General features: G+C 39.7%; 1 protein-coding gene across 2 annotated transcripts in view; it reads right to left on the bottom strand.

The window, feature by feature from the left end:
• The window catches only part of stac (SH3 and cysteine rich domain), a 44,091-nt gene extending 25,215 nt beyond the window's left edge, over positions 1 to 18,876 (bottom strand). The window contains exons 1-4 of one of the 2 annotated variants that reach the window (XM_074692184.1): positions 18,324 to 18,873; positions 17,013 to 17,045; positions 14,492 to 14,825; positions 2,387 to 2,520 (exon numbers count right to left, since the gene is read on the bottom strand). In XM_074692184.1, coding sequence (XP_074548285.1) covers positions 2,387 to 2,520; positions 14,492 to 14,825; positions 17,013 to 17,045; positions 18,324 to 18,437 — 615 coding nt within the window. In that variant the 5' untranslated portion in view covers positions 18,438 to 18,873. Of the gene's footprint in view, positions 1 to 2,386; positions 2,521 to 14,491; positions 14,826 to 17,012; positions 17,046 to 18,323 lie in introns of both variants that reach the window. The other variant, XM_074692185.1, reaches the window with a different exon arrangement.
• Between the last annotated feature and the right edge of the window lie 8,313 nt (positions 18,877 to 27,189).

Raw genomic sequence — 27,189 nt, 5'->3', positions numbered from 1 at the left:
AACAACACATGATAACAGCCTGCCTTATTTTACATTGCTTTCTATCAATGTTTCCTTAGAATTTTTAAATAAAATATTCCTTGTGATGAAACAAGATTATTTAATAGCCTTTTTCCCAAAAAATCTGTATTGGAAAAAGGGTGTTGTCATATATCCAGGATTGTCTAGTATTTGGATCAGTAGGGTAAGAAATATGATGTGTTATGGTATAAATTTGAAAATTTGCAACTTCAAACTAGAAATTTTAAGTTTTTTTTTTCTCAAAAATCTTAAAGATGCTATGAGGAGGATTAAATTACGTTCCCTCGCCACCTTCTGGCCTGGAGTCTCCGCGCACTTTCGTAAATTGCTTTTAGTGAGGTGTGTGTTTGTTTTTTAATTCAGTGGAGATCGGATCAAAACTATTTTCTTTGTTCAAGACAACTTTTTACTGGATACAACGTGCCAAGATAAGGCATTTATCTGTACAGTTATGTAGCAATATGGTTTGAAATGTGACATCAAGCAAGCGTTGTAGCAGCTAGCTATATGTTCGTTTGGTGCTCCAACGTATCTGTAGGCTAACGAGACAACAAGTAAACACTGTCAGTTTGTAAGTAGTTCAGTAGCTGTTTAAATTTAGCGCAGCTGATAGCGGTGCTATAAGACATGTCTGTAATGTGTAACTTCAGTAAATCCTGGTTAGCTATGTCCTGCCAGTCATCTACCAATCAGAGCTAATGTAACCTCACTCTTCATTTTATTGATAGACTCTCAAGTTTGAACAGACCACTGCAGAATAACTGCTGACTGTGGGTTGGAGTGAACATTAGCACAAACAGCTTAGCCCTGTGTTATAGAGTGATACAGCACGAGCTAAAGGCTAATTAGCCTCTTAGCTTGGGCTGTATCACTCTCCTGTTTATCTTTCTTCTGCTCTTCTGTCCTTTTTCTGTCCGGCAGTTCAGCTCCAGTGTCCAACATCACTACAAAATTAGTCACAGAATTTTTTTTTTAGCAGAGAAAAATCTTATCAGATCTTTGTGTTTTATCTCTTCTCTCTACTAAAATTCATCAGCCGGCATGGTGTTGTCATGGAGACCTAGTAAATCAATCTGGTCCTGGTCGACTCGAACTGGAAGCTAAGAAGTAGCGATTCATAATAACCTGTAACCAGCAATATTGGCGCTGATGATCTCAATTTAAAGTGTGGATTACGATCAGGCATATATCTAGAAGGGAGCCTTTTTTTAAGATCACTTTCAAACTCCTCACTGCCCCTTTAAGTTTTCTTTCTTGGTTTTGTTTTTAAATTTCTTTAAGTGGCCCTAATATGCTGTTGTACTAACTTACTTGTTTATGTCAAACTTTAGCAGCAGGGTTCAAAACAAAGACACTTTGAAGTCAGTGCCAAAAAATGACATGGCACAAAAATGCAGATTTAGAAATATCAAACCTGTTGCTGATTTCCTCTACAGGCCATGAAGCACGCAAAAACTCCTTAAAGTGCCTTTAAATATGAAAAAAATGTTCTCCTCTGATTTTTTGCAAGCTGAGAAATACTTTTGCTTTTTGATGATTGGGAGATTTTATCAACTTTCAAGGGATCAGAATGCCATTTAGGTTAACTCAAGTACATGTGATTCAAAAAAGTGATTCAAAGCTTCATTAAGAGTTCTGATGATGTAATTAAGAGCCAAAGTATTATTTACTGTGCCTCACATAATATCTTTCAATGATTTGTGCCTCTGACTTTTCCATTTTGTGGAGTCCAATTTTTAACATTTTTTCTTGTTAGTTTTTCAAAATAAAAATGAACAATGGGATAATTCTTCCAAACTACATTTCACAGAAAACACGATTTGGCTTCAAAATTTGAAAGGAAAAAGACCTGATACTGTGTGATGCCACATACACACACACACACACACACACACAACCACACACACACACACACACACACACACACACACACACACACACACACACACGCACACACACACACACGCACGCACACAGAAGTGATGTCACATCTTTCATGTTCTTTGTGGCGCCACTTCAGGGTGATTGTATTGATCCTGATTAAAGGGTTTCTGCTGACCATCAGAGGGTTTTTTAGCACTCCTGTTACATAACACACACACAGACACACAGAGCGATGATATAACGATAATGAGGAGCATGACGAGGATGGATGGTGATCACAGATGCACCAGCACACTAACACATCAAGTGTGATTTCTGAATAAGCACATTCTGCTGGGAACCGGTCACCCTGCCAATTCTGATCTGTCTGTTTTGGTTGCTAATGACATCAGTAATTATATTCATAAATTTCCTCAACTGCTGACAGCACAGAGTCAAATGTTCCATCTATGTCTGCTTTATTCTCCAGTGTGTGTCTCACCAGTTTGCCCATGCAGCGCTGCTGTCCCACTCCGTTCTCACATTTATGGTGCAGGCTCATCTTACAGGCTTTGCAGCGGAGGCCATGCTTGGCTGTGTTTCCCGCCAGGAACACCACATGTTTGGCTGTCGTACCTGATACACACACAGAAAAAAGGCAACAGGTTCAGGTCTGTCATGTCAAGACATGGACTGGTGTAGTTTTCCTCGGTGATCAACGGATTACTCACAGAGAAAACGGTGATTAATTTTCTCAGAATGTCATCTCGTTTATTTATTCATTGTTTTTACACACTTATTCCTAGCCAGAACGTCTGGAAGCTTTCCCAGCATGCACTGGGAAAAACCTGTGAAGGCACAGTCTTGACAATTTAACAAGGACAGAATTTAGCAAATGTGACACGATGTTCACTTCCAAAACCGCATTCTCAAGCAAACTGGCTTTAAACCAGCCGGTGTTACCTCTGTCATTTCAAACTGTGCTGCACACCTTTCTTTTCTTTTGAGCTGGACAGTTACTGAAACAAAACAGATTAATGTGACTCATTTATGCAGTCAAGCGACAAAATACTCCAAAGGCAAACATTAATCATGTGTGCACTGAAACGGAGAACAGCTGAGTGGGAAATGAATTTGAATTGATGAGAGACGGTCTTTCAATACAGGGGGCCACATGCTGTAAATAACAGCAAGACTTTTGTTTATGTTCAAGTTTTGAAAATAAGAGAGGTGTTAAAAACTCAAAGCTACAGGGGAAATTCTGTTTTTATTCGGCCACTTAACAGATCTGATGACTACATGTTTCATAATCAGGAGTCAGAAACAGGATGAGAGACGCTGTTCCTTTACACCTTTCATCTTACATCAGGTATCTGTTTGTGACCTCTACTTCTTCTCCTTGGCGCCTCCTTTTGCAGTTTTTCTGATTAATCTAACTAAGAGGGAGACCCCGAGGGAGAGCCGGAATCCTGCACGGACGTTTTAGCAAGCAAAGGGATTCCCCAGGAGTTCAAAAATGTTTTGTGTGTCCAGAAAGTCCATTAAACACAGACCTGTTCTCATTGACGTCACACATTGGTTTCTGAAATAGCATTTTCAATCCAAAGGATGGTGGTCACCATGTTGGAAATAATGACTCAAGTTAGCTTTTGGTTGAACAAAGAACAGGAGAAGACTAAGGAGCTGAGGCTGCCATAAGCCTCCTTCCAAAGTGCCATGCTGGGCAATCTTTGGCATAACTCTTAGTCTAAATATCTTCAAAAGTGATGAGTGATCGCAAAAAACAGCTTTCTGAGGCCCAGTTTACACGACGTTTCATCTGAAAAACGCCCAAACACAGAGAAAAAAATTCTGCGTTTACACGGAAACGCTGAGAGACTGAAAACGCTGTAGTAAGCATGCCAGGCCTGTAGTTGGCGCTAGAACTGTCTTGTCCAGAAGCCGCTTTAGGGAGATCTTCTCTGAAGTAGAGTTGAGCCGATCATATGGTGTATTGGTGAATGTTAAGTGCAAAAGTGGAGCAACTGATGCACATTTTGTTGAAAGACAGTCAGCAGATTCAGCAGATTGAGCAGTACAAGCACAACACGGTAGTTGGCGACAATCATAACAATGGTACTGTTTTACTGTTGTACGTGCTTGCGAGAAGCAGAGTGTGACGTCAGCGTTTCCACTGAAAACGCTGGCTTACCGTTGCCGGTTTACATGGCAACGGTAAGCCGGCAGCATTTCATAAAAATCCCACTCTGGAGGCCGTTTTCAAAAGTTTTCAGTCAGCTGAAACGCCGTTTCCATGTAAACGCGAGGCTGAAACACAACAAAACTTTTGCGTTTCACCTTGAAACCGCTGTCAAATGAACGGCCCCTGAATTGGCTCCAATTCTCAACAACAGAGGTTGCTGCTTGGTTTGGACAAGCAATCTTGACCCAATGTTAATGTGATCAGACCCAAAACCTGTCAAAGAAAAGATGAATAAATGCATGGATTGATGTTTTAACAGACTGATCAGTGACAGCTGCCAAAAGTTTTCTTCACTAAATACCTCAGGCTCTGCCTATCTGTCAAAACTTTATTCCCATAAGACGATTCAAAACATTGATACTACCCTCCTGTCTACACCCTGAAGCAGCACAGATTGTATTCCTGCTCAGGGCAGATAAAAAGTCCTGAATATATAGATGTTTGCTGTGGAAAAAATATCAGTCATATATCCTTTCATATTTTCCAGCATTATGGTTTAAGAGAGAGCTGCTCCCAGAGGATATGCTATCACCGCTTTATAATCTCATTTTTTGACAGGGTGTGCTCGGGGGAAGATCAGATCATAAATATAGACTAATACACCTGTAAATAATCTGGATTAAAATAACAATATGTTTAATATGTTTATGTTTGGCTGTCTACAGATGACTATGTCTGATAGCAGGATGTTGTTGGGCATTTAAAGCTTCAGATGATTATTGGAGTGGATGTGAAATCATGTTAAAAATAAGAATGAGAATTAGTGGAAACATTAACAAACTATATAATTTCTTTGTATCGTTCACCAGTCTTTACTAATTAACACGAGAGGACAGCGTTACACTCTCCCTGTGCTTTTATTAGTTGTGGTCTGCCAGTGGTGCACCTCTGGCTCTTTATTGATTAATCAATGAGCACGTGCCCGTTATGGCCGACTCTGCATGAGTGCGTGTGAAAGTACGGACATACCAAGAATTGATTGATCTTCACTCGGTGTAGAGAGTGAGTCAGAGAGAGTTTTATCACTGAAAGATTGTAAAGTTTGTTCACAGCTTGTGCACTTTGTTTTTTACTCCCAGCATTCAAATCCAGATAATCCTCAAAATGCATCTTGTTTAGTTCAATGTGCAGAGTGAAGAGGGTCAACGAGCAGGAGTGACACTGCAGCGTGAATGTGAAACCAAGTGAAACACCTGATCCTTGTACAGGATGAGTGTTTGTTAGGGAAAAATCTGCTTGCTCCTCACGTGCTGTAACACAAGCTGGTGTCGAGGTTTGTGGAGCTGCACGGCAGTGACAGGCACCTGGAGCTCTGTAATGGTTGGAAAAGCTGGATTTGTTTCCCCCATTTAGAGCTCTGGTGTTGCCTGACTGAGCCTTGCACACTTTGTTAACCTGAGATGGAAACTGAGAGGAATGTGACCCAGGCCTCATCAGTCAGCAGCACATTACCACCATCACAACAACAACAACAATAGGAACAACAATAACAACAACAAGTCAAGCATCAGCGGTCACTAAACTCAAGCTGTGGCACTTTAAGGCCACTCTGAATCAGATCGAAGTTATTTAATGAGCACTCTGGGTTTTATTCTGCTTCAGGTCAGTAAATAGATTTTCAGCTGCAGCTTTAAAGACTTTACTTCAGCACTTGTCAGCTGCTTTGACCAAAGGAACAGAGAAATAATGGCATGCAGCCATGTTTACTTAATAAAAAAAGTTGTTTTCATGCTGTGATGGCTTTTCCCTTTTTGATCACTTCTTGGTTTAGGTAACCTACCAGGGCAATTTCTGGTTAGTTAAAATGAAGCCTATACAGAAGTGCTAAAAGTCGCTGTTCGTTGAGAATCTGCTTGAGACTGGCTGCAGAAAGACCGGAAGTCATGTACACACCCAGCCATAAAAACAGACTTTTACAGGATTAAAAAACATATTTACAGCCTGGTTCAAAAAAGGGCTTGGGTCTAAAACGCTTATATCACTATCGGCACACACTGCGCGGTGAGCAATTTTTTTTCTATCTCTGTGGTTTAGAAGTTATTAGGATTGTTTGATTTTCCAATCAGAGGCGCGGATGCTTTGTCAATGTTTTATACAGTCTATGGTAACCTATGACCTGAATGATTTTTTATTGTAATTATTAATTCATGGTCTTAACTGAGCATGTCAAACCGTCTCCATTACAGTTAAGGATGGGTACCTTTCACATTTGAAATGATACCATAGTTTTTGCGTTTATGTTGTAAAAAATATCAATTTGTTTACCAATTAATATTTTTTTTCAATTTAACATATTTATTTATTTATTCATTTATTTAACATATTTATTCCTCAATATATAATCTTGTAATGCTGTGTTCAAGTCCAGTATGGAAAATCACCGACTTTTCAACTCCCTCACAGTCACAAGGATGCATTTAGGTACATAAACATGGTACCTTTTGATTTTAAATGGATCAGTACCTGGTACTTTTGACATAATTCACTTGGTACCTAAACAAGTACCTAATTTGGTACCCATCCCTAATTACAGTATGTTCATTTTTTGAGTCTGTGACGCAGCAGACCCAGGTCTGATTCTTTCCATCACTCTCACCCTCCTGATCTTTTCTTGTCTTCTTTTTCAGCTTCCCTCTTTGAAGAGCTTTAAATGGCAAAAAAAAAAAACTTGAACTTGTCAATAAATTAAATTCTCATTTTTAGAATCCAGGACTAAGTGGGGTAAGCTCTGGCTTCTTCTGAAAAGCTAATGGGTAATGCCACTGTAGCTATATTTTCTTGATTTTGAGAGTCTTAGCCTCATTCACACTTCAGTAAACAACAGTACTTCAGCACGATGTTCCAGATTTTCTCCTCTTTTCCCACAATCTAACACCAACAGTTTCCCATCCCTCTCCCCTGAAGTATCTCTCATTCTGAACTCTCTTTACACTAGCCATACATTGATCCATTAAGCCGCCATGCTTAACTACACGCCTCCTGATTTCCTGTGCAAATAACCTTCATCTTGACAATAACTCCCCCACCTCCTCTTCTTCTTAAGCTCCTCCAAAACACTGACCTGAGCAGCATTCTTTGGTTTATTTGCAGACTCTAATTAGTTTCTCCCACAGCCGTTAGATTCTTTTTCACCACAAATAAAAAAATAAATAAATAAAAGTCCCCATCTGGGACACTGAGGGAATGAGGCTGTGAATGCTAAACACAGTGCTATAGGTGGAGTACATCTATTTTCATTACTCCTTCTGTTCTGTGTGGTCAACTGAAATGAGCTGTATAGGGTACGGATGTAACATTTAATGATTTGGGGAACGTAACTCACCAGGGGCGTTTATGTGGAATCATGTAGTCCATAGAGATGTCTGTTTTGATTTGCAAATCTTTGACTAAGAATAAACTACTTCCATCTTTTTCTCAGTCATTTCTTAAACACTCTTCTTCTTCTTCTTCTTCTTCTTCTTCTTCTTCTTCTCTTCTTCTTCTGGCAATGTTGACTTGAAATCAACTCAAAAAAATAACTCAAGCAACATAACAACAGCATAGCTTAACTTTGAAGCAGCGCTCTGAGTCAACATTAGCATGCTAGCACGATTAGCTGTTAAAAGATAAAAGGGTCTCCATCATAGTCGTCTTGGTCTAGCATTAAAACATGCTGAAACTGCTAACTAGCATTAAACAAGGAAGACTACAGAGGCTGTTGATTTGTAAATACCTGGACTGGCATAAAAGTTATCAATCACGGTGAGGGTATTAAAAAGTAGTGAAGGTATATTGCTACCTTGCTAGTAGGTACCAGAGTCAAGGTCTGATACACTGTCATTTGTTGTGTCAAAGCTGCAGTGCAGCCACACAACATTAGCCAGGGCTGCAGCTCTGTTACACTGCCACTGTCATAGTGCTACCACTACCTGAATGTAAAGACGCACAGCGGACAGGTGTCATCTCATAATGCGGTGTGGTTTGGTGGTAATCTCATGTAGAGAGTCAACATAAAGTTGTTTGATGGCTCTGATTAATTTGGCAAATTATGTGAACCAGAGTGTTGTAACTAGCATGGACATGTTGATAATAAGCTGAAAGGAGGACCAAACTGGTGGAGCTAGCTCTGCTAACATTAGCCACACTTGGGTACAATTTACCTACAGACTCTGAGATCCCAAGGTTGGTGCATTAACTTAAGTTGTGCTTAAATTCTGGCTGTTGTCTGGGTGTGTCCTAACCTGTTCAAAAAGTGAACAGATTAACAAATTCAATGTTACATTTCAGACAAGTCTATCCAACACCTGCTGAGTAATTTGAGTTTTGACTTAGTTGGAGCAATACGTAGGCTAACTGCCATCACTTAATGCCAGGACTATGGCTCAAGGTCTAAATCAAGACAACATTAGGAACTTTAACTTTATACAAACTGTAATTACGGTTATAGCTGGGCCAGGAAGTCTGACCTTCTTCTGGTTCGTTTATTAAGTACTACACTACAGTGAGACTTTTTTTTTTAGATATGGTAGACAATCATTGTCATAACACACAAATGGATAACTGCAGTCAAGTGCAAAGGCTGTTTTAAAAAAAAGTCTGTTGTGTAATGTCTCACAAAAAGTGAGAAACTTTTACTGACATTCATAAGTATGAGGAGTGCATGTCTGACAAATTTAATTAGGTATTAATGAATTTAGTCATTAGTATCAGTATTTCATAAGTGCATCATTTTTGTGTTAATGCGTCAAAGCCTCAGATTACATCCCAGACTACTGAACCTCATTTTCATTTTAAATCCAAGTGACGTCTAAGCCTATTAAGAGTGCCTCTTGGCTTTACAGCACAGATTAGCACAAATTAATGAAATCAGATTACATCTGATGTGAATGTCAGACTGTCTGATTTATTAATCCAGGAATTAGTAGGATTTACTTTGCGGCAGTTAAAAGATCTTGTTGGTAGCTCACAGTTTAACTCCTGAAAGTTGTTGCAGGATTACTCTCTGACAGTGATGTTTTAAAGTTGTACCTTTAATAAGAGAATCTTAAAACTCAATTCAAGGCTGAATCACAATCTCTTTAATGTTAATTATCTAATGTACTGTTATTTAGTTTTTAATTAATGAAAAATTTTAGTCCATGAATTATTTTATTCTGGAAGTGGATTTACTGATTCGGCCATGTGTCTTTCTTTTGCTCCATGAAGTCATTCAATAACACGTTTGTAAAACAGGGGCCGTTTAAATAAAGTTAGGATGAGTTAAGTCTTACATTTGCCCTCTAAAATCCTTGGTACAGTTTTTCTTTTAGAAAATGATGCAGATGCTTCCACAAATTAAAACCCAGGTGGCTCATTCAGTCAAATTTGCTGTGTGCGTTCACAACCAACAAGCTGTGAATATTTCATTTTTCCAAATCTGTGCAGTAAATTACCTTTCACCCCCTGTCAGCCACAAATAATGCACCCATTTACTCATGTAGACGTTTATTAAATAAGCTATTTGTGCAGGGACCTGCAATCAATATCTCAGCATCAGCCTGTTTTCGATCAGGACATTTTTATGTACCAGTGAAAACCCGTACACTGTGAGACTCACTACAAGGACGTTTGCTATATTTGGACAAAAGCTCCTCACTGCACGAGGCATTTAACCCATAATTAAGAGGAAGACATGTAGAGAGGGCAGAAAGAGCAGGAATTACCTTTGAATCAATAGTTTACCCCTAGCTCTTGTAAGATGGTTTTCACTGATGAAATGTCAACATTTGTCAACCTCTTTTGCATATTATGCAAAATCACTTTAAGTCTTTTAGTGAAATTTGTGGGTCTTTAGCTTTCCTCTCAGCCCACAAAATGTGATATTTAATGACAAAAACCTGTACTTAGTAGTGCTTGTAAATGTAAAATCCTGACCTAAAAGGAGCTGTTTGGATTTTAGGGGTTTGCCGACGTCAGCGATACCCTTTTTTGACCAATCAGGAGCAAGTCTGACCGGATTGGTCCACCAGAGCAGATAGCCCCCCCCCCACCATGGACCCTGGAAATGCGAGCATTTTAAATGCTGTGTGCTGTGGAGCAGATGGAAGAGCTTTTCCTCAGTGTCTCCCCTGTCTCTGTGTTAGCTTCAGGATGCTAACTTTAGCTGCAGTTAGCCTGTTGTTTTAGCGTGTAATGTTACAGTAAACAAGCTTTGCTGTTTTCTAAACATTGTGCACTAGGAGCTCTTGGCGCCGCTCTCAGTGATGCGGAAGAGTGGGGCGGTATCAGCGGTGGCTCATTTACATGTGAAGGTCACGCCCACTAAATCAGAGCGTTCTGAACAGAGGGGCTATGAGAGCCTGGAAACAATGCTGCTGTGCTTGATTTATCGGCTTTTTGGACCAAAACATGTTACTACCATGTCATGAAGACATCAACGATCCATTTTAAACTGCAGAAAAGGAGCATAATATGGGACCTTTAAAAGCTCACGTCTGTTTCCAATGATAATAATAATAATAATGATAATAATAATAATAATAATAACAATAATAATAAACTTTTATATAGTAATATTTAAAAAATAGTGTTACAAAGTGCTTTATACAATAAATAAAACCAGTAAAAAGAAATAAAAGAAGTAAAAGAGAGGTAAAAGAGAAATGTGAGTAAACATAATAGAATCATTGTCTCCTGTGCTCAAACTATCAAAAAAGCAGAGTTTTTTTTTTTTTTTTAACCATGGGTCCTGGTTTCTGGAATAGGAGACAAAATTGCATGAGCTATTCTCTTACATCCATGAGTTTTTTTTCAGTACAAATAAACGCCCACAGAAAATGTTTATTGCCCTTATAAATACTTACTAATGTAGTTTGCTCTACCATCATCTATTAATCTCAGTGAATGAGTCATAGCATACCCTATAATATAATTCAGCTCTTCTATTGTGGATGACGCACTTCTTACTGAGACGCTTCTCTGTTATAAAGGATCCTAATTAAAGAAAAAGGTGGGTGTCTAACATCTATTATGTGATAGCCTATAGGCTTTAAATCAGTTAATTATTAATATACAATTGATGAAAGAGTGATGAAACATATACAATTATGTGGATTTCTGCATTTTTAACTGAACTATAGGAGAGTCTGGTAATTAGATTAATAATTCAAGTGGCTGTGTGCTAACAGAATAAAGTAATGCAGAATAAGTCATTAGTAAAGGCTTCATCATAACAAGCAAAGACCAAACATGCCACCGCTGTGACTGCTGATAAACAACTTGTTAACAGTGTAAATGTGTGCTTTTAAACACGTTACATCAATCAAAGCTTGTGCTATCAACTTAATGCCCCCTCTTCTGTGTGTTGCTCTCCAACTTTAGGACACTGAGTCAGACTTTGATAGCTGCACACACAAACATACACATACATACACACCCATGCAGAAAACCCTCTCAGCTGCTGACTACACAATGTTCTCATTAAAGCAGGACAAATGAAGAAGAGGGCAGCATCCTTTTCAAGAGTGCACCAGAGGGCTCGGTACCCCACCGGCAGGCCGAGGATATCACACTTTCATTATCAGCCCACCACCAGAGGCTCATTTAACGCTGTGGACACTTGATGCACATCACTGGCCATGACAAACCATGTAGAGCCACATACCTTTTTTTTTTTTTTGGTCAGACTAAACTGAATATTTAAATGAAAAATCATAAATTAAAAGCAGCTCAATTTAATGTCCTCCATGTGACAACAACAAATTTTAAATTTTCAAAAACTTGATGCATGTTACTTTGATTCACTTCACCATGTATGGTGAGAGCCCTAGAGCAGAAATAAAAATACGATGATTAATAAAAATGAGTTATCATCTGTTAGAAAGTCATTATCAGAATATTCGCTGAAGAAGTCCTGTGCTGATTGCTGCCAACCGACTACAATGCAAAATCTTTATCACAGGCCTTCAAAATTATAATTTCAAATGTGGTATTTTCATGTCATAAGTTTTGACCAACACAGAAGAAAAACTGCGCTCTTTAATGAAAAAGAGATGGTTGGCAAACAGATACATCATCAGTGTTGACAGAACAACCATGTGCACATTTACAGGCACATTTCTTTAACCACCCATTTCCACCAGTCTGACATTTCGCATCTGATACCAACCCTGATAGCAGGGGCTTGTTAGGCAGATGGCACAGGATGCCCTTGTCATCATTATCGGGGGTTGTGGAGGGCTTGAGAGGTATCTGATGAAAATGAAGCGGGAGGCCAAAGAAAATGGAACATCTGGTGAGAGGAAAACAGGTACAGAGGCTGGCGCTGCGGTTGTTGTCTATCTGAAGACAGCAGGAGGAGCCCAGCTCAGTGTGAGAGAAACGAGGTACTTCAGCAAGTAAAGTAAAATACTTAGTTGGGGTAAAAGTGGATGAAGTAAGAAATTAGAGATGGAATGATACAATAAGATACAGTGCAATGCAATCCAACAGCTAAAAAGTCTGACAGAGTTGATATGATTCATTGTAGGCAAGATGGTAACTGGAGACCACTTCATGATGACAAGGTGAATGAGTGATAACATTTAAAATTATGTGCCAATATTACTAGAAAGCACATTGGGATAACATTTGTTGTGATTAGGTGCTTAATCAATAAAGACTGAAGCTCAACTCATTGATGATGCAATGCAATGCAAGACAGTATGAAACAATACATTACAATATGGTGTGGTAACTAGTGCTGGAACAAGATGCTATTCTTGTGATTCGACTGTATTACGAGTTTTGGGGGTGACGGTTAGATTAAAATTACAATTCTTTGATATCTACGATTTTAGCGATTTTTAGTTTGCTTTTTTATTGCTAGACCATGAGAAAAATTTAAATGATGAGTATATCAGGAGCCATGTTTCCCCATAAAATACATATCACATGAGTCAGACAGAAACATTTCACCCTCTGCCGGGGAAAAGTGGTTACTTTTTTCCTATCCAGGTTATAAATGCAGACTGAAATTAAGAATTTGAATTTGAAAAAAAAAAGGAAAAAAGATTTTTTGACAAAGAATCCCAATTTTGATATTGTCAAACAAAAACACCCTGACATATCAATTTTCGTTTTTTTCTCCCACCCCTAAATTCATTACTATACTGGCAATACAATAGGATACGATAGGATCTGGTTCAATAGGATAAGATACGGTACAATACAATATGGTATGATATGATAGGGTACAATACGACACAATATGTCCATATGTTATAAGAAGACAAGGTAAAATATGATATGCTACAATGTGATAAGATTCAACAGACAATAATACGATAGAATGGGTTATGATACCAGATAAGATATCAAACGCTCAATACAATAGGATTGCAAAGGTTATGTTAGCTTATGACATGATAGTTTAGATAAGCTACAATATGATAGAATGGGTTAGGATACGATGTGATACGATGCTATATTATTGAGTTTAATATGATACTATCAACTACAACCATAGACTGTATATAGAGTGGACAGCGTGGCTCCGCCATTTATCACTGTACGGTTTTGAACCCAAAATACCCCCATCACAGACGCAGCCATTGGAGCAGTTGTGCAGCCAGAGTCTGCACAGTAGAGACTGTGAGGGATTCTGGGAGAATCTGAGTGGAGCTGAGTGACAAAAATAATACATATTTTTTTCTTTTAGAGTCTAATCACTTCTCGACTCTACTTCCCGACATATTTTACAATCCCCGAAAAAAAATACACAAGAATGGCAGCTGTCAATCATTGTTAAACATGACGAAAAACCTTGTTTTTAACCTCTTATAACTAATGAAAATGAAACTTTTCAGAAAAAAGAGGACTTGAATACAAGGTAGCCAAATTACGTCTTCAAATCACCACAGCAATGAGACGTGAGAAACATTTCTACGAGGTGTATTCATTTTTTAAAGTTTGACCACAGCCCATCTGGAATGACTGGGCCGATGGATTTTTTTTTACCTATACTGCAGCCAGCCACCAGGGGGAGCAGTTTTTGTGGAGACCTCACTTTGACGTCCATTTTTTTTTACTTACTTTATAATAAGATACAAAATGATTAGGTACAGTTCAGTTAGATAATGAACGGTATGATGGCATGTAACGCATTCTATAGTCTTGATAGGTAAACTGTCTTGGATTGAGTGGTGCAATCATGCTGCTGGCTTCACAATCGCACCAACTTATTAAAATGAAATCAATAAGTGTGGACAACTCTGAGTGTTTTAATACCTTTTTAAATACAGCTTTTGTTTTTTCATTTCACTATCTTGTTTTAAGTTGTAAAAACAGGAGAGTTTAAGCCCCAGATTCATCAGGTAAACATTAAGTAAAATGAGTGAGGTGTGAGGGAAGGAGGCAGTGTAACCATACCTACGATCATGTGGTTGCAGACGTCACAGAACGTGGGTTTCTTGAAGATGTGCTCCATAAAGCAGTGTCCTGCCGAGTCAAGTTGCATGGGGTTGCGTATCTGGGCGCGTGAAGTGGGAGGGGGAGCCGAGGGGATTGCTGGAGGGACTGGAGGAATGGGGAGGTTTGTGGTATGAGGCGGGGCCATCCCGATGTTGCAGAGATGGCCAGTGCTGCTGCTCACATCTGAAAGTAGCTCCATCTTGTTGTCGTTGCTTGTTCGGAAGAAGTTGTCTGCACTCTTGCTGCGGATGCTCTTGGTCTTGAAGGACAGGGAGCGCTTAAGTTTCTGCAGCTGGCAAGAGAGAAAACAACCACTGAAAAAAATGGAGTCAGGAAGCTTTAAAGACAAAGTTTGAGAACAGACACAGCTAGCACAGGAGAGGGGGAAATGGCCTGTAGCACATCAATGACAGTAATAACTTTTACATATTACAAGTTTTGAGTTAAAACCTTGAGGCAGATGTCTTTGTATCTCATGGCGGACAAAAAGACCACAACAAGGGGCAAAATATCCCTGCTCAGTGGAAAATCTCTGAGGTTCCCTACCTGGAAGGTAATGTGATTTCCTGATAAGGGCAATGTATCACATCAACACTATTTCTCACACGCTGTGCTGCCGTTTCTGGCCCTGGCTCCTATCAATCTCATTAGGCCCATCTTGTACAGTAACACTATTCATAACACTTCACACTGACAGCTCCTCATTTAACCTCTCAGTGCGCATTTCCTCTCCAGTGAAACACACTTAATCTTGAGCTCAAACATGCAATAAAGAATCTCTGAGCAGCTATAATACAATTTTATGGCTCCTGTTTGTGGCTTCCATGTGTGGCTGCAGATCTCTGATTGAAATAACAGGTTATGTTTCAAATGATAGATGGGCGGGAGGGAACTCCAAAATGATCCATTACTTCCTCACACTGATTTATAACTCTGACTGTAGGCATTCTGCTGAATGCTTGAGGTTTGTCCATACTATTTTACATTTTATATTTTCAAATGAACCAGCACCAAAATGAAGTCCTACATGCAGTATGGGTTGCTGAATGGTTTGCAATTGGTATCAGTTCTCAACAGTCCCAGTTTTTGGTACTTTTGTGAGTGTTTTTGTGGTAATAAATAAGAATTTGTTTAATAACAAAATCGCAGTTTTTCAGTTTAACACATTTATTTCTCAATATATAAACTTGCAATGTTGTGTTCATGCCCAGCATGGAAAATTGCCTACTCTTTCACTCCCTCACAGTCACAAGGATGTGTTTAGGTAGCTAATTATGGTTCCAATTTATTTTATGTGAATCGGTACTTGGTACTACAGACAGAATTAGGCCAGTACCTATAAAAGTACCTAATTTGGTACCCAGCCCTTTCCCTAGTGGGAAACTTGTCACTGCAGCTTTGGTAAGGATCAACCAATTCTTCAGGTCTATCTGGGAACAATCAATTTGGAGCATTTCTCTTGCAAAACCAGAAATGTGTGCGCGCACACACACACACTCAAAGCAATTTTACATGGTGATAGCAAAGACATGACATAGTACGATACGTCAGATACAATGATGTGCAATAATGATACAAAAAATTACAATGTAGTATGGCAAAAAATAATAGAGTATGAAAACACATGATGACATGGTACAAGATGATATGACACAAAGGAAAACAGTTTAATATGTTATAGCACAATATGATATGATAAAATACTGTGTGATGCAATACAACAAGATGCAATAAAATGCAAAATACAATAAATGCGGTCTGACAAGAGTCAATATGATAAGGATGCAATATGATGCAATATGACACATTATGTGGTATACACTATACAGATAATATAAACAGTGCATGCATATATTATTCTGCCACCACTTGTTTTTTTCATTTACATGGATTACCCAACCCTTAAAGACACACTGTTATTACAAAGAGATGGTTTTAACTTGTTTCTCTTTATTTGAAACCACGTTTAGAAAGGGTGTGATAGCATGGATATCATACCTTTTTTTCTTCAAGATATGTTTTTTATGTTTCAGACTAATGAATTCAGATTGATGGAGAGTCCCTCTCAATGATCAGAATGAGGAAATGTGTGCATGCACTGAGGAGCTCATGCTGAGTTCAGTGAAACCAAATCTATTAGAGTGTTGTACTCTCATACAGCAGGGAGGGTTAATGGGGGATGACTAAGGTGATATGAAACAGACTAAAAAAGCCATTTATAGCAAAAAACAAAAACAAAAAAACAATCATAGTAAATTAAAATCAACTGACCCTTGTAGCAGAAGCGTGCCCTCTACAAACATGAGTGATGATGGATTAAACCTTCTGCTGCATAAACTTCACTGAATTATGGCTACAGAGCGCAGTGAAGTTGTAATACTTGGCAACTTTCTCTTGGACATGCAGGTATGATATTATGTTATGATGGACTAAAATCAGCAGTGTATATGCTGCAGTCTGCACAAGAGTGGAGGCTCACCTTGCGCTTTTGATGTTCAGGCCTCACAGTATTCTTCAAAGAGGAATAAAAACACAAAAACAGCTTTACTTTGTTGTAGAAACACTATAGAGGAACTTATTTGACTCATCCCATCTGACTGAGGTAAATAACTTCTTCTTAAATCACTTTTCGCCTTTCTGAAGTGTTTGAGGATAGCTGGAAGTGCGGTCATTTGGCTGAAGCTCGGACAGTACGTGAGAAGTCAGCCAGGAGTCACTTTAAAATCACAGCGACCAAATGTGCCTGATAGAGACTACTCACACGGTGGAGTCTTGAAACACACAATGAAAGACAGGAGATCAGCTGTCATCTCAGCTGTAACTGAGAGAACTGGCAGTGGACGAGCTGTGCAAATGCGAATTCGCAAAGTGTTTTTAAAAAGCAGGCTTTAAAAAAATGATAAAGCATGTGAGTATCTTTTGTTCAGAGGGTGAGGATTTTTTTGAGGACAGGAGAGGAGAGATGCGGCAGCGATCCACCACCATGATGACTAGTCCAATATTTTACTTCTAATTGTAGTAGTCTGGGCGACATGTGGCCCACATAGATGGCAAAACGCCTGAGGCAGCTGTGGATCTCTATCACACAGCCTACTTTCCTATATCAGCAACAAACTGAAAGTACAAGCCCACATGCCACTTCTCTCACTGAAAAAGATATCTCTAACACCCCTTTATTTGAATCATGCAGCTGTTCATACAAGAGATCTGAACAAGCTTACACCAACGTTAATTAAGCACCAAAACTAGTTAATCATAGACAAAGTGCAGTAACTAACCCTGAATATTAAACCACTTAAAGATGAACACTGGTTATAAAAACCTCACACACAGAGTGATGTTCAGGAGGGAGCTCACACTGATCTTTTGATTATATTTAGCACGTTTTTGGCATGCTGCAGAATAATAACGCTATTTAAATGCTATTTAAAAACACATGTGGACTGTTGTGTGTCTGGGGTCCCCTCTAACAGGTTGGTTAGGGGTTTTCTGTCTTGTATTCACTGCTGATCATATGTTTGCAGTCCATCTATCAGTGTAACAGGTTTCTTACAGCCAAAATCATCTTTACACTCTGGATCAGGTTGTTAAAGCTGCTTTAAAACGCCTAACAGTTTATTATTTCAAGTGTCCAAATGAACACTGACCCATGTTGAGTCTAATCTATTTTTATTTACCTCCTTTTTGTTTATTCTGCGCCACTAATAAGAGTGGGGGTGATGTTAAGAGCGATCCGCAAGTTATAACTAAAGTAAAGAGTAAAAAGTAAATAGTAAATGGACAGTCTTACCTTGGTTTCCTGCTGACTGGCGTTCGCAGTCGGGGATTTTGGTGTCTCATTCTGCTCCTGTTCGTCCTCTTTGCCCCCACTCTCGTCCTGTATCGTGTTGGCCGGTGGAATCATCCTCTCGTTTTGGGGATCTCCAAAAGTAAAAAAAAAAAAACACAGCTGTTGATTCGTAGAGATCGATCACTTCCCGGGCTGTTTACATCCTTTCTGCTCCCTCACAGCCACCGCGGGCAGAGGACACAAGCAGGAAAAGTCATCCAGACACCGTAACACTGCTGCTGCTGCTGCTGCTGCTGCTGCGATCAGAAAGGCTGGCTTTCATCCACGAGCAGTAGAAGATGAGGGGGGAAGAAATCTGGAGGCAATAACAGGAGAGCTTTCAAAGTTAGAACTTGAGAGCCGGTCCAGTCTAAAGATTTTGTGTCCTGTTCGCAGGCTTACGGGGTCGTCGCCTCGTTGTGCGTAATTTTGCCAAGACGCTTCCAAGTCCACGCTGTGCGCCTCGCGCCAAACGCTGCCAATACACCGAGGGGCGGAGAGCTGAAGGGGACCGAGGGAGGGAAGGAAGGATGGAGAAGGAGGAGATATATGACACATATGACTGCGTCCTACTAGTGTTTGGATGAAGGCTGACACTCTTCAAAAAAAAGCTTTCAGATGGTTAATGAAACAAAGATCGGGTTACAGACGGTCTAATTGGATTGTTCGTAAAGTCTTTATTTCAAAATAATTTCCTTAGTCCTCTTAATTAATTTGTCTTATCAGGCTTAAACAATAAAGGCCACTGAACTGTTTTTATCTCACTTAGGAGTGACTAACATAGAGCACCAGTTCCTTGCAAGGTGTGTCAGGGCAGGTGCCTCCACGTGACCCCTTGAGAGGCAGTTAATGAAACCAATGACTATCAAACCAGGTAAGCTTCAGATTCTCTAAATTTGCTAGCCTGTCCTCAATACCTGCTACCATATCGCTCTGTCCAAAAGTCACTGCCTTTTTCACCCTTTGTTTGAGGTATATATTTGATGGGTCCAACAGTTTTTTTTTTTTTTTAAGGGAAAAGGTGCTCAGGCCAACAAAGACCAGGATTCAAAAGCTCAGAATCAGAATCAGAAAAAAATGCCTTTTTTGTGTAAAGACTTAAGTAAAAATGTAAAACACCGAAAGCAACATGTTAAAAAAATACCTTGAGCGGCACAGGTCTGTGGATATCATAACTTTGGAAAGAGCTCGAATCTCTGCTTTCTATCTTTGTGCCAAGCTAAGCTAACAGCTAATGATCACCTCTTGCTTAAGTTCTGTGGACTATCAGGCAGAAACTTTAATGCCAACAATAGGAAAACTTGTTTAGAATTGTTTGTTGAAATGTAATTAATCATTGATTTCATCTGTTTGGAGACATAAGAGCAAAAACCGAGGGAAAGTATTTTTCACTGTGTGTTTATTCAAACACTTTCTTACTTGCATCAAATCATGCTACATCTCTGAAAGAGCTTCAGTCAACATGCAGTTGTAGGAGGCTAAAACTATGGCTTAACATTTCCCACACAATCACCTATCAAACTTAATAAGACACTGTCACCACTCTTTCTCCCTCTGTCTCACCCTTTCCTTCTGTTTCTCACAGATACATAATGTCCACACCTCTTCAGTAAGGAGATTGAATGATGCCCTTTTGACAGGCCAGTGATGTGATCCACAAATAGTTTATAATAACATACAAGGAGCAGACAGGTGCTTTGTATGTTTCATGTGTTTCTCAGGAGATGAGCGGAGGATGAGGATGGCTGTGATGCTTCTTTCCTCTCTCATATCAGGCTGATCTTTTCTTCATTTTGTTTTTACTGCAAACAGAGTAAATAAATAATACTTTGAAACAAGCTTTTGAAAGGAACTGTGAGGTATGTCATCTAACATCTAGACAGGATACATGTGATGCTTCTGCAGAGATACATCTCTCTGTTGTCCCTTGAGCTCCCCTGCGATGCAATGTCCTTGAAGCTGTAGTGGGGGGATGAAGGAGTCAGACTGCAGCCTTCTCTCTCTGAGAGGAATGCCAATGCCAAACAATCCCAAAGAGTCAGTCCACAAACTCAGCACAGCTTACAGAGATAAAGAGGGATTCCCTTCACTGAAAGTTAACCTAAATCCTCTGGAACGAGACAAAGATGGCAGAGAAATGGCTGGAGGAATGTTGTGAATCACTAAAGCTACCATAAAGTTGGAATACTGTGTACAAAACAACTGTTGATGCATTATTTTGGCACACTTCGGGCCCTTTTTACAGCACTGTTAAAAGCTTGACTGAATGACAATACTGTAAGAGCTGAAAATGCCAGAGTGGTAAGGTGGCAGCAAAGAAGGGATAAAAATAATGCATTCCCAAAAATATCAAAAGATCGGTTGAACATTTACAAAGTTCAATTATTTCACCTAACTTGGAGACATGGCTCCATTCTGTGAATGTCAGTTCTACTCCAACCTGTGGCAGCTCTACTTATAGTCTCTCCTTACTTTGGCCACACTTGATCCACTTTCCCCTCTTCTAAGGATAAAAGCATAATAAGCTGAAAAATTACTTATGAAGGCGCTGTGAGGACTTTCCATTTGGCGTTGACTGCAGTGACACCTTTGGCAGGAATCGGTAGCATCTTTTCTAGGATTCAGAATAGTCAGAAAGTTCAGTGTGGAAATCTCAACACTTCTCACCCTCTCACCCCAAAATCTTCTTTTCTTTGCTATCACCAACGCTTAACCAGATAAAAAGCAACAAAGTGATGGATTTATTTAGAGCTACACTATTGTTTGAAATAGGACCAAAAGTTACCTTTGTAAACTTAAAAGTCCCATATAAATCCAGCACAGCAGCATTGTTTCCAGGCTCTCATAGCCCCTCTGTTCAGAACGCTCTGATTTAGTGGGCGTGACCTTCATATGTAAATGAGCCACGGCTGATACCGCCCCGCTCTTCAGCGTCACTGAGAACGGCGCCACGAGCTCCGAGTGCACAATGTTTAGAAAACAGCGAAGCTCGTTTACCGTAACATTACAGGCTAAAACAACAGGCTAACCGCAGATAAAGTTAGCATCCTGAAGCTAACACAGAGACAGGGGGGGACACTGAGGAAAAGCTCTTACATCTGCTCCACAGCACACAGCATTTAAAATACTCACATTTCCAGGGTCCGAGGTTTGTTGGTGGATGGTTGGTAATGCGCCTGGATTCAGGACCAGTCTATTCGCTAGCCCTCTGTTGTACTGTCCAAAGTTGGAAAAGCAGTTGGCCGCGAAGTGACTAGCACACACATGCACAGTTTTACTGAGTGTAGCTGGAACATTTCCTTGATAAATGAACTCCAGCCACTTAGTCTTGTCTTCTTCAGAGATGGGAAGCTTGTGCGTGGAACTATGTGGCTGTTTACAGCCAACAACAGCCACACTCCTCTCTCCAGCAGCGGGGAGAGGAGTGGGCGGGGGGTGGGGGGGTGGGGGGGTGTTAGGGGGTATCTGCTCCGGTGGACCAATCAGGTCAGACTTGCTCCTAATTGGTCAAAAAAGGGAATCGCTGACGTCGGGAAATCCCTAAAATCCAAACAGTTTGTTTTAGGTCAGGATTTTACATTCACAAGCACTGCTAAGTACAGGTTTAGTCAGTAAATATCACATTTTGTGGGCTGGGAGGAAAGCCTTAACAATGGGATTTTTGCATGGGGCCTTTAATATTTTACAGTTAAGTTTATAGAAGGTGAACAGAACTGACTGTTCATTGTTACTTACAGCCCGGTGCTCTGAGTTGTAACGTGCTCTTGCTCAAGTTCTGTGGACGATCAGGCAGAAACATTAGTAACTTATGTATTATACTAACAATGTTTGTAAATCCTGGTTATGTCCTCCCAGTCACTCTTCATTTCATTGATAGACTCCCAAGTTTCAACTGCAGAATAACTGTTGAATGTGTGTTGGAATTAACATTATCACAAACAGATTAACCTGTGTTTTAACCCATGTTTTGGCTCGTGCTCTATCACTCCCCCGTTTAGCTTTCTTCTCCTATTCTATCCTTTTTTTTTACCAGCCCAGCTCCAGTGTCCACCATTACTACAAAATAAGTCCAAGTAAATCCAAATAAATCATGTTCTCACAACAATTTCTAACCAGACTACAGATACAGAGAAATAGTTTTTATAAATGGCCAATTTTGGCGCTGAAAACCATATTTTATATCATGGATTAAAAAAAAAAAAGTAAAGAGAGACTGTTTCAAGATCATGTAGAAATTCCTCACAGGGCCTTTAAATAAAATGGATTAAAGCTGACTGCTTCTTCCTGTCCAGTATACGTTTTGCTAACTTATTTTGCTCAGCTTAGGTTTGTATGTTTGTAGCATTTCTGAGTTTGTTAGTAAAGAATAGTTACAAGCACAGTAATGATATTTTACTTTTTCCCCTCACATGATAGTCCATCTGCTGGAGAGTAGCCCCACACACAGAACGATCTAAGGGCCAGACCGCCGTGGTATGAGTCAGTTTTGGTCCTGTCCATGTATGACTCTTGTGTGGCGTGTGAGTAAGTGTGAACCATGTCAGCAGAAAAAGCCAAATGCATCACTTGTTGTGCCAGGAAACCAGAGTGAAACAAGAATAAAAGAGAAAATGAGAAGATTCTTGTTTCCTTATTCAGGTCTTTGACTTTTCCAAATTTTAAGTTATACTTGAGTTCACATACATTTAACTTAGATATATTTCCTCTTGTTTATCTTCCCCCTGCCAAAAAAAATAAAAAATATATAAAAAAATCATATGTTAAAAGGATTGTTTCAGAAAGTTCAATCTTTCTTAAGAGATATTTTTCTTTTTTTATCCTTTGGGAGGCTTGTAGTCAAACTTTACAGAAACAACTCTTTTTCTTCTTCTTCTTCTTCTTCTTCTTCTTCTTCTTCTTCTTCTTCTTCTTCTTCTGTATAATTTATTTAACCTGTTCTGTTACTTTTCACTAGAGCTTCCCCTGTAAAGAAGTCATCCTTTTCTGCAGATCTATTTACCATCCTTTAAATATTGCGTCTGTTTATGTTTTACATTTAGGTTTGGGATCAAAGACTGCATAAAATATGGACATAGTCTCCCCGACGTCACCTGCTTCTAAAATGGAAAATGAAGCAAATCCGGAATCACAGCCATATTGGAAATGGCAAAGGGCTTCGCCAGCTATTGGGCGCCTGTCAGTCACATGACCTGAGCTGTACCTCTGATTGGGCACGATCTTAATATCCTCTTAACTGCTGAGTTAGAAAAAAATTCACCCCCCTGTACAGTGTGTGCGACTCAGACAGGAGACGTTTTTTGAACCAGCCTGTAAATAGGTTAATTTCAGCTTTGAGTGTGTTTGTGACTTCAGGTACTTCTGGAGCCATCTTCAAGTGGACACTGGAGAAACAGCAGATTTTAGTACTTCTGCATTGTCTCATTTTCTTAGACCGGAGGTTGCTGCTTGGTTGAGATTAAGTTGATGATCCGTAATACACACACGCACACACAAACCTGTGTTAGACTGAGCCATGAGAGTGTATTTTAAGGTGTCTTGAGATGTCTTGGTGTGAAAACTACAAAGATACTGTTGGCAGGTTGTAGAGTTGTAAATTATTTGTATAAGGTTTGAGTACTTTCACCACTGCATATGTAATGATCTCACACATTCATGTGGTGTCATGTTTCAACATGTAACAGCTTATTTCTGCCTTTGGAAGATTAGAAAGATCTTCAACATGTTGTGAAAGCTAGAATAAGCTTATTAGCTGGGAACATAGGGATGGATAAAAAAAGCTAGCACTCAGAGAGCCTGATCCATCATCACCATCATCTCTTCTTTGTGTCTGGAGCATAAGGTTATGAAATCCCCCATCTCGCTCTGACATACATGTAGGTGCCAAACACAACATTTTGCCTTTTTCTGGTGGGTTCTCAGAAACGCCTGGAGACTCAGCATGTCAGAGGGCTATTCTTGGAGTGTAGTTTTCTGCACATGGTGTTTGCAATGCAGGCTGCCCAGAAAAGCAGTCAGCGATAAAGGATGTCACCAGTGTCATCACACTCAAGGAAGAAGTTAAGGCCAGGCATTGATAGCATATGGTTGTAGATATCATAAATTATGACTCATCCATCAAACAATTATGACTTTTTTTTAATAAACAAAGCAAAATAATGAGAAACTGATAAAAGTTGTTGAAAGAGTGTGGCAGAAAAGTTATAATAATCATTCTGTCTTCAGAATTTTTTTTAAAACATGATTTTTTTCAAACTGAACGCTGCTGCAGATCTACATTTTTTGGAACATAGAGCTTTAAAAATTTGGTCTGTTAATTGAATATTTTCAGCCCCCCACAAAAATAGAGAATGTGTGGAGCAGAATAATATAATTTCATCACATTAGGAAAATGAAAAGACATCAAGTGTTTGAAGTGACCATTTAATGTCAGTTAAATGTGTACACCATCAATTTATTCTCTTTGTCCTCAGCTCAAAGAAGAACTGAAAATGTTAGCAATTACCAATGACCAAGCCTGACATTAAACACACACACACACACACACACACACACACACACACACACACACACACACACACACACACACACACACACACACACACACACACGCGCGCACCTACGGATATATCCCAGCATGTGCTACAGTAATGGGAAAATCGATTCCCTTAGAACCAAGGCTAATTAGCCCATCTTATTATGAGCCATCCCAGGAAGAGTCCCAGCAGGTTCATGGCGAAGTAATGACAGGAGAATTTACGTATGTGTGCGTGTGAGTGTGTGTGTGTGTGTGTGTGTGTGTGTGTGTGTGTGTGTGTGTGTGTGTGTGTGTGTGTGTGTGTGTGTGTGTGTGTGTGTGTGTGTGTGTGTATGTATGTGTGCGTGTGAGTGTGTGTGTCACCTGAAAAAAAAATCAGACTTAAGTTCAAGTAGAGACTTGTTACAGCATGTCTTGTGTTCTTCTCACCTTCAATTTCAAAGGTTGAGAAAAAAGCCATGAAAACAGTAAATACCTCCAATGTCAGACTTTTCAATCTGGAAATGACAACAAACCTTTATCTACTTGATTACACTTTAAAAAGAGGTGTCTCTTTGAGTGTGGGATTAAAAGGACTCTGAACTGCGAATGGACAGTTTTTCAAATGAGAAGGCTCTGAAATCAGGTTGATTTAAAACAAGGTGTTAAGGCAAGGGATTTCTGAAGCAACTTATTTGCTAGTTATCTAAATGTCAACTAACCAGCTCAAATAGAGGTTTGAAAACACTTATGGCCCTCCTCCACTTGCACGCTTTGGCCCTACTCTACTCGGCCCTACTCAATTTGCAGCGTGTTTCCACTGGCCTGGTACCTCCTAAAACAAGCTAGTTTTACTACCTTCTCAGCTCTGGTTCCAAGCGAGCTGAGTCGATACTAAAAGAAGACATCATGACTGCCGGCCACTGATTGGTCAGACAATGTCGTCATCAATGAGTCATGAGCGCGACGCCCAAAACAAGACGGGACATAACAGGACGAGAGCCACCTGCCAATTTTAAACAACAACTGCAACTTCTACTTTCCTCTTTCATTCGGTTTGTGACAAAAGCCACAGACCAAGCAGCAAATATACTTTTGCCTCCAAGTCCTCCATTGTTTGGGATTGTTGTGTTATGCCCAAAATGATGTCACCCAGCTGTTTTATTCAGCGAGTTGAGTAGAGTCAGGCTAAGGTGTGCTAGTGGAAAGGGCCATTAGAAACACTGTGTTGGAGTCTGCAATAAAGAATATCAAATGTGTGTTGTGTCTCCAACATTTGCAGAGTAAGTGAAACCTGTTCTCCCTACAACTTAACGTCAGCATGCCTGTGCCGGTTACGTATTGCTGAGGTCAGTGGTTGTAAAACAGTTTAACCAGACAGACCACATTTATCTCCATTAAAGATCAAAATACTGTCAAACTTTGCAGCACAAAGAGATCTGCCATCTGTGCTTCTTTTCATCTGGGTTGTAGAGTGTTACAGCACTATGATAGTAGCCAGTAACTGGAGCTACAGCATCAGCTAGTAGCAGCACTGCAGCGTACACAAAACATATGACTGGCGTTTAAGGCAGACAGTAATTAAAATGTTAATGGTCAGAAATTCTGGTGCAACCAAGACTGATGGTATTTACTCAAGAAATGTGGAGATGTTTCTTTGGGCTGTCTCATGTATGCCTAAAGAAGATGTGTGGAGGAAACAATGCTCCACACATCTCTTTGGTACATCAACCACAGCATTCCCATCTGTGCACTGCATTCCTCTACAGTAATATACATGCTTTACATGTTGCATAGTGTTTTCCTTCTCAACTCCAATAAGAAAGATATCAACTTGATGTGAGAATTTATTTTGATGTGTGAAAGCTGTTAAACCAGCTGCATAAGCATGCTGATGTGCAGAAAACTACCACTGGATGTAGCAGGATGTCATGTTTCTTTAATTGGGATGCATGAGCTCTTTTCTCTGGTGTACCAAAGCACACCTGTAACGAGTGAGAATGAAAACAGGAAACTGAAGAACAGACCAGGTGGACTCTGTTTGCATAAAACACATTCATTCCAGTGGATTAAGGGATATCTCTCTTATGTCTGAACGCCATTATTCTGAGCAGCAGGTGAATAGCTTAGCTGAGCATGAAACTGAAAATTAGAGGAAAGAGCAGCATTGATAAGAGCAGCAATCGTAAAAGATTTCCCAGAGACTCTTCTGGTTGTCCCTCAATGACACCAAGACTTCACTGACTGAATTCATGTCAGTCCTCTTGCCAAAGGAGGATGTGTAGATCAAGTCACACACACATAGTGCTATCA

This window comes from Halichoeres trimaculatus, unplaced genomic scaffold (genome assembly GCF_033239565.1).
Source record: "Halichoeres trimaculatus isolate MK-OKI-2021-1 unplaced genomic scaffold, fHalTri1.1 fHalTri1_scaffold_17, whole genome shotgun sequence".
Taxonomy (NCBI): domain Eukaryota; kingdom Metazoa; phylum Chordata; class Actinopteri; order Labriformes; family Labridae; genus Halichoeres; species Halichoeres trimaculatus.
Note: the sequence above shows the minus strand (reverse complement) of the source record. Positions and strands in the feature narration are given on the sequence as shown.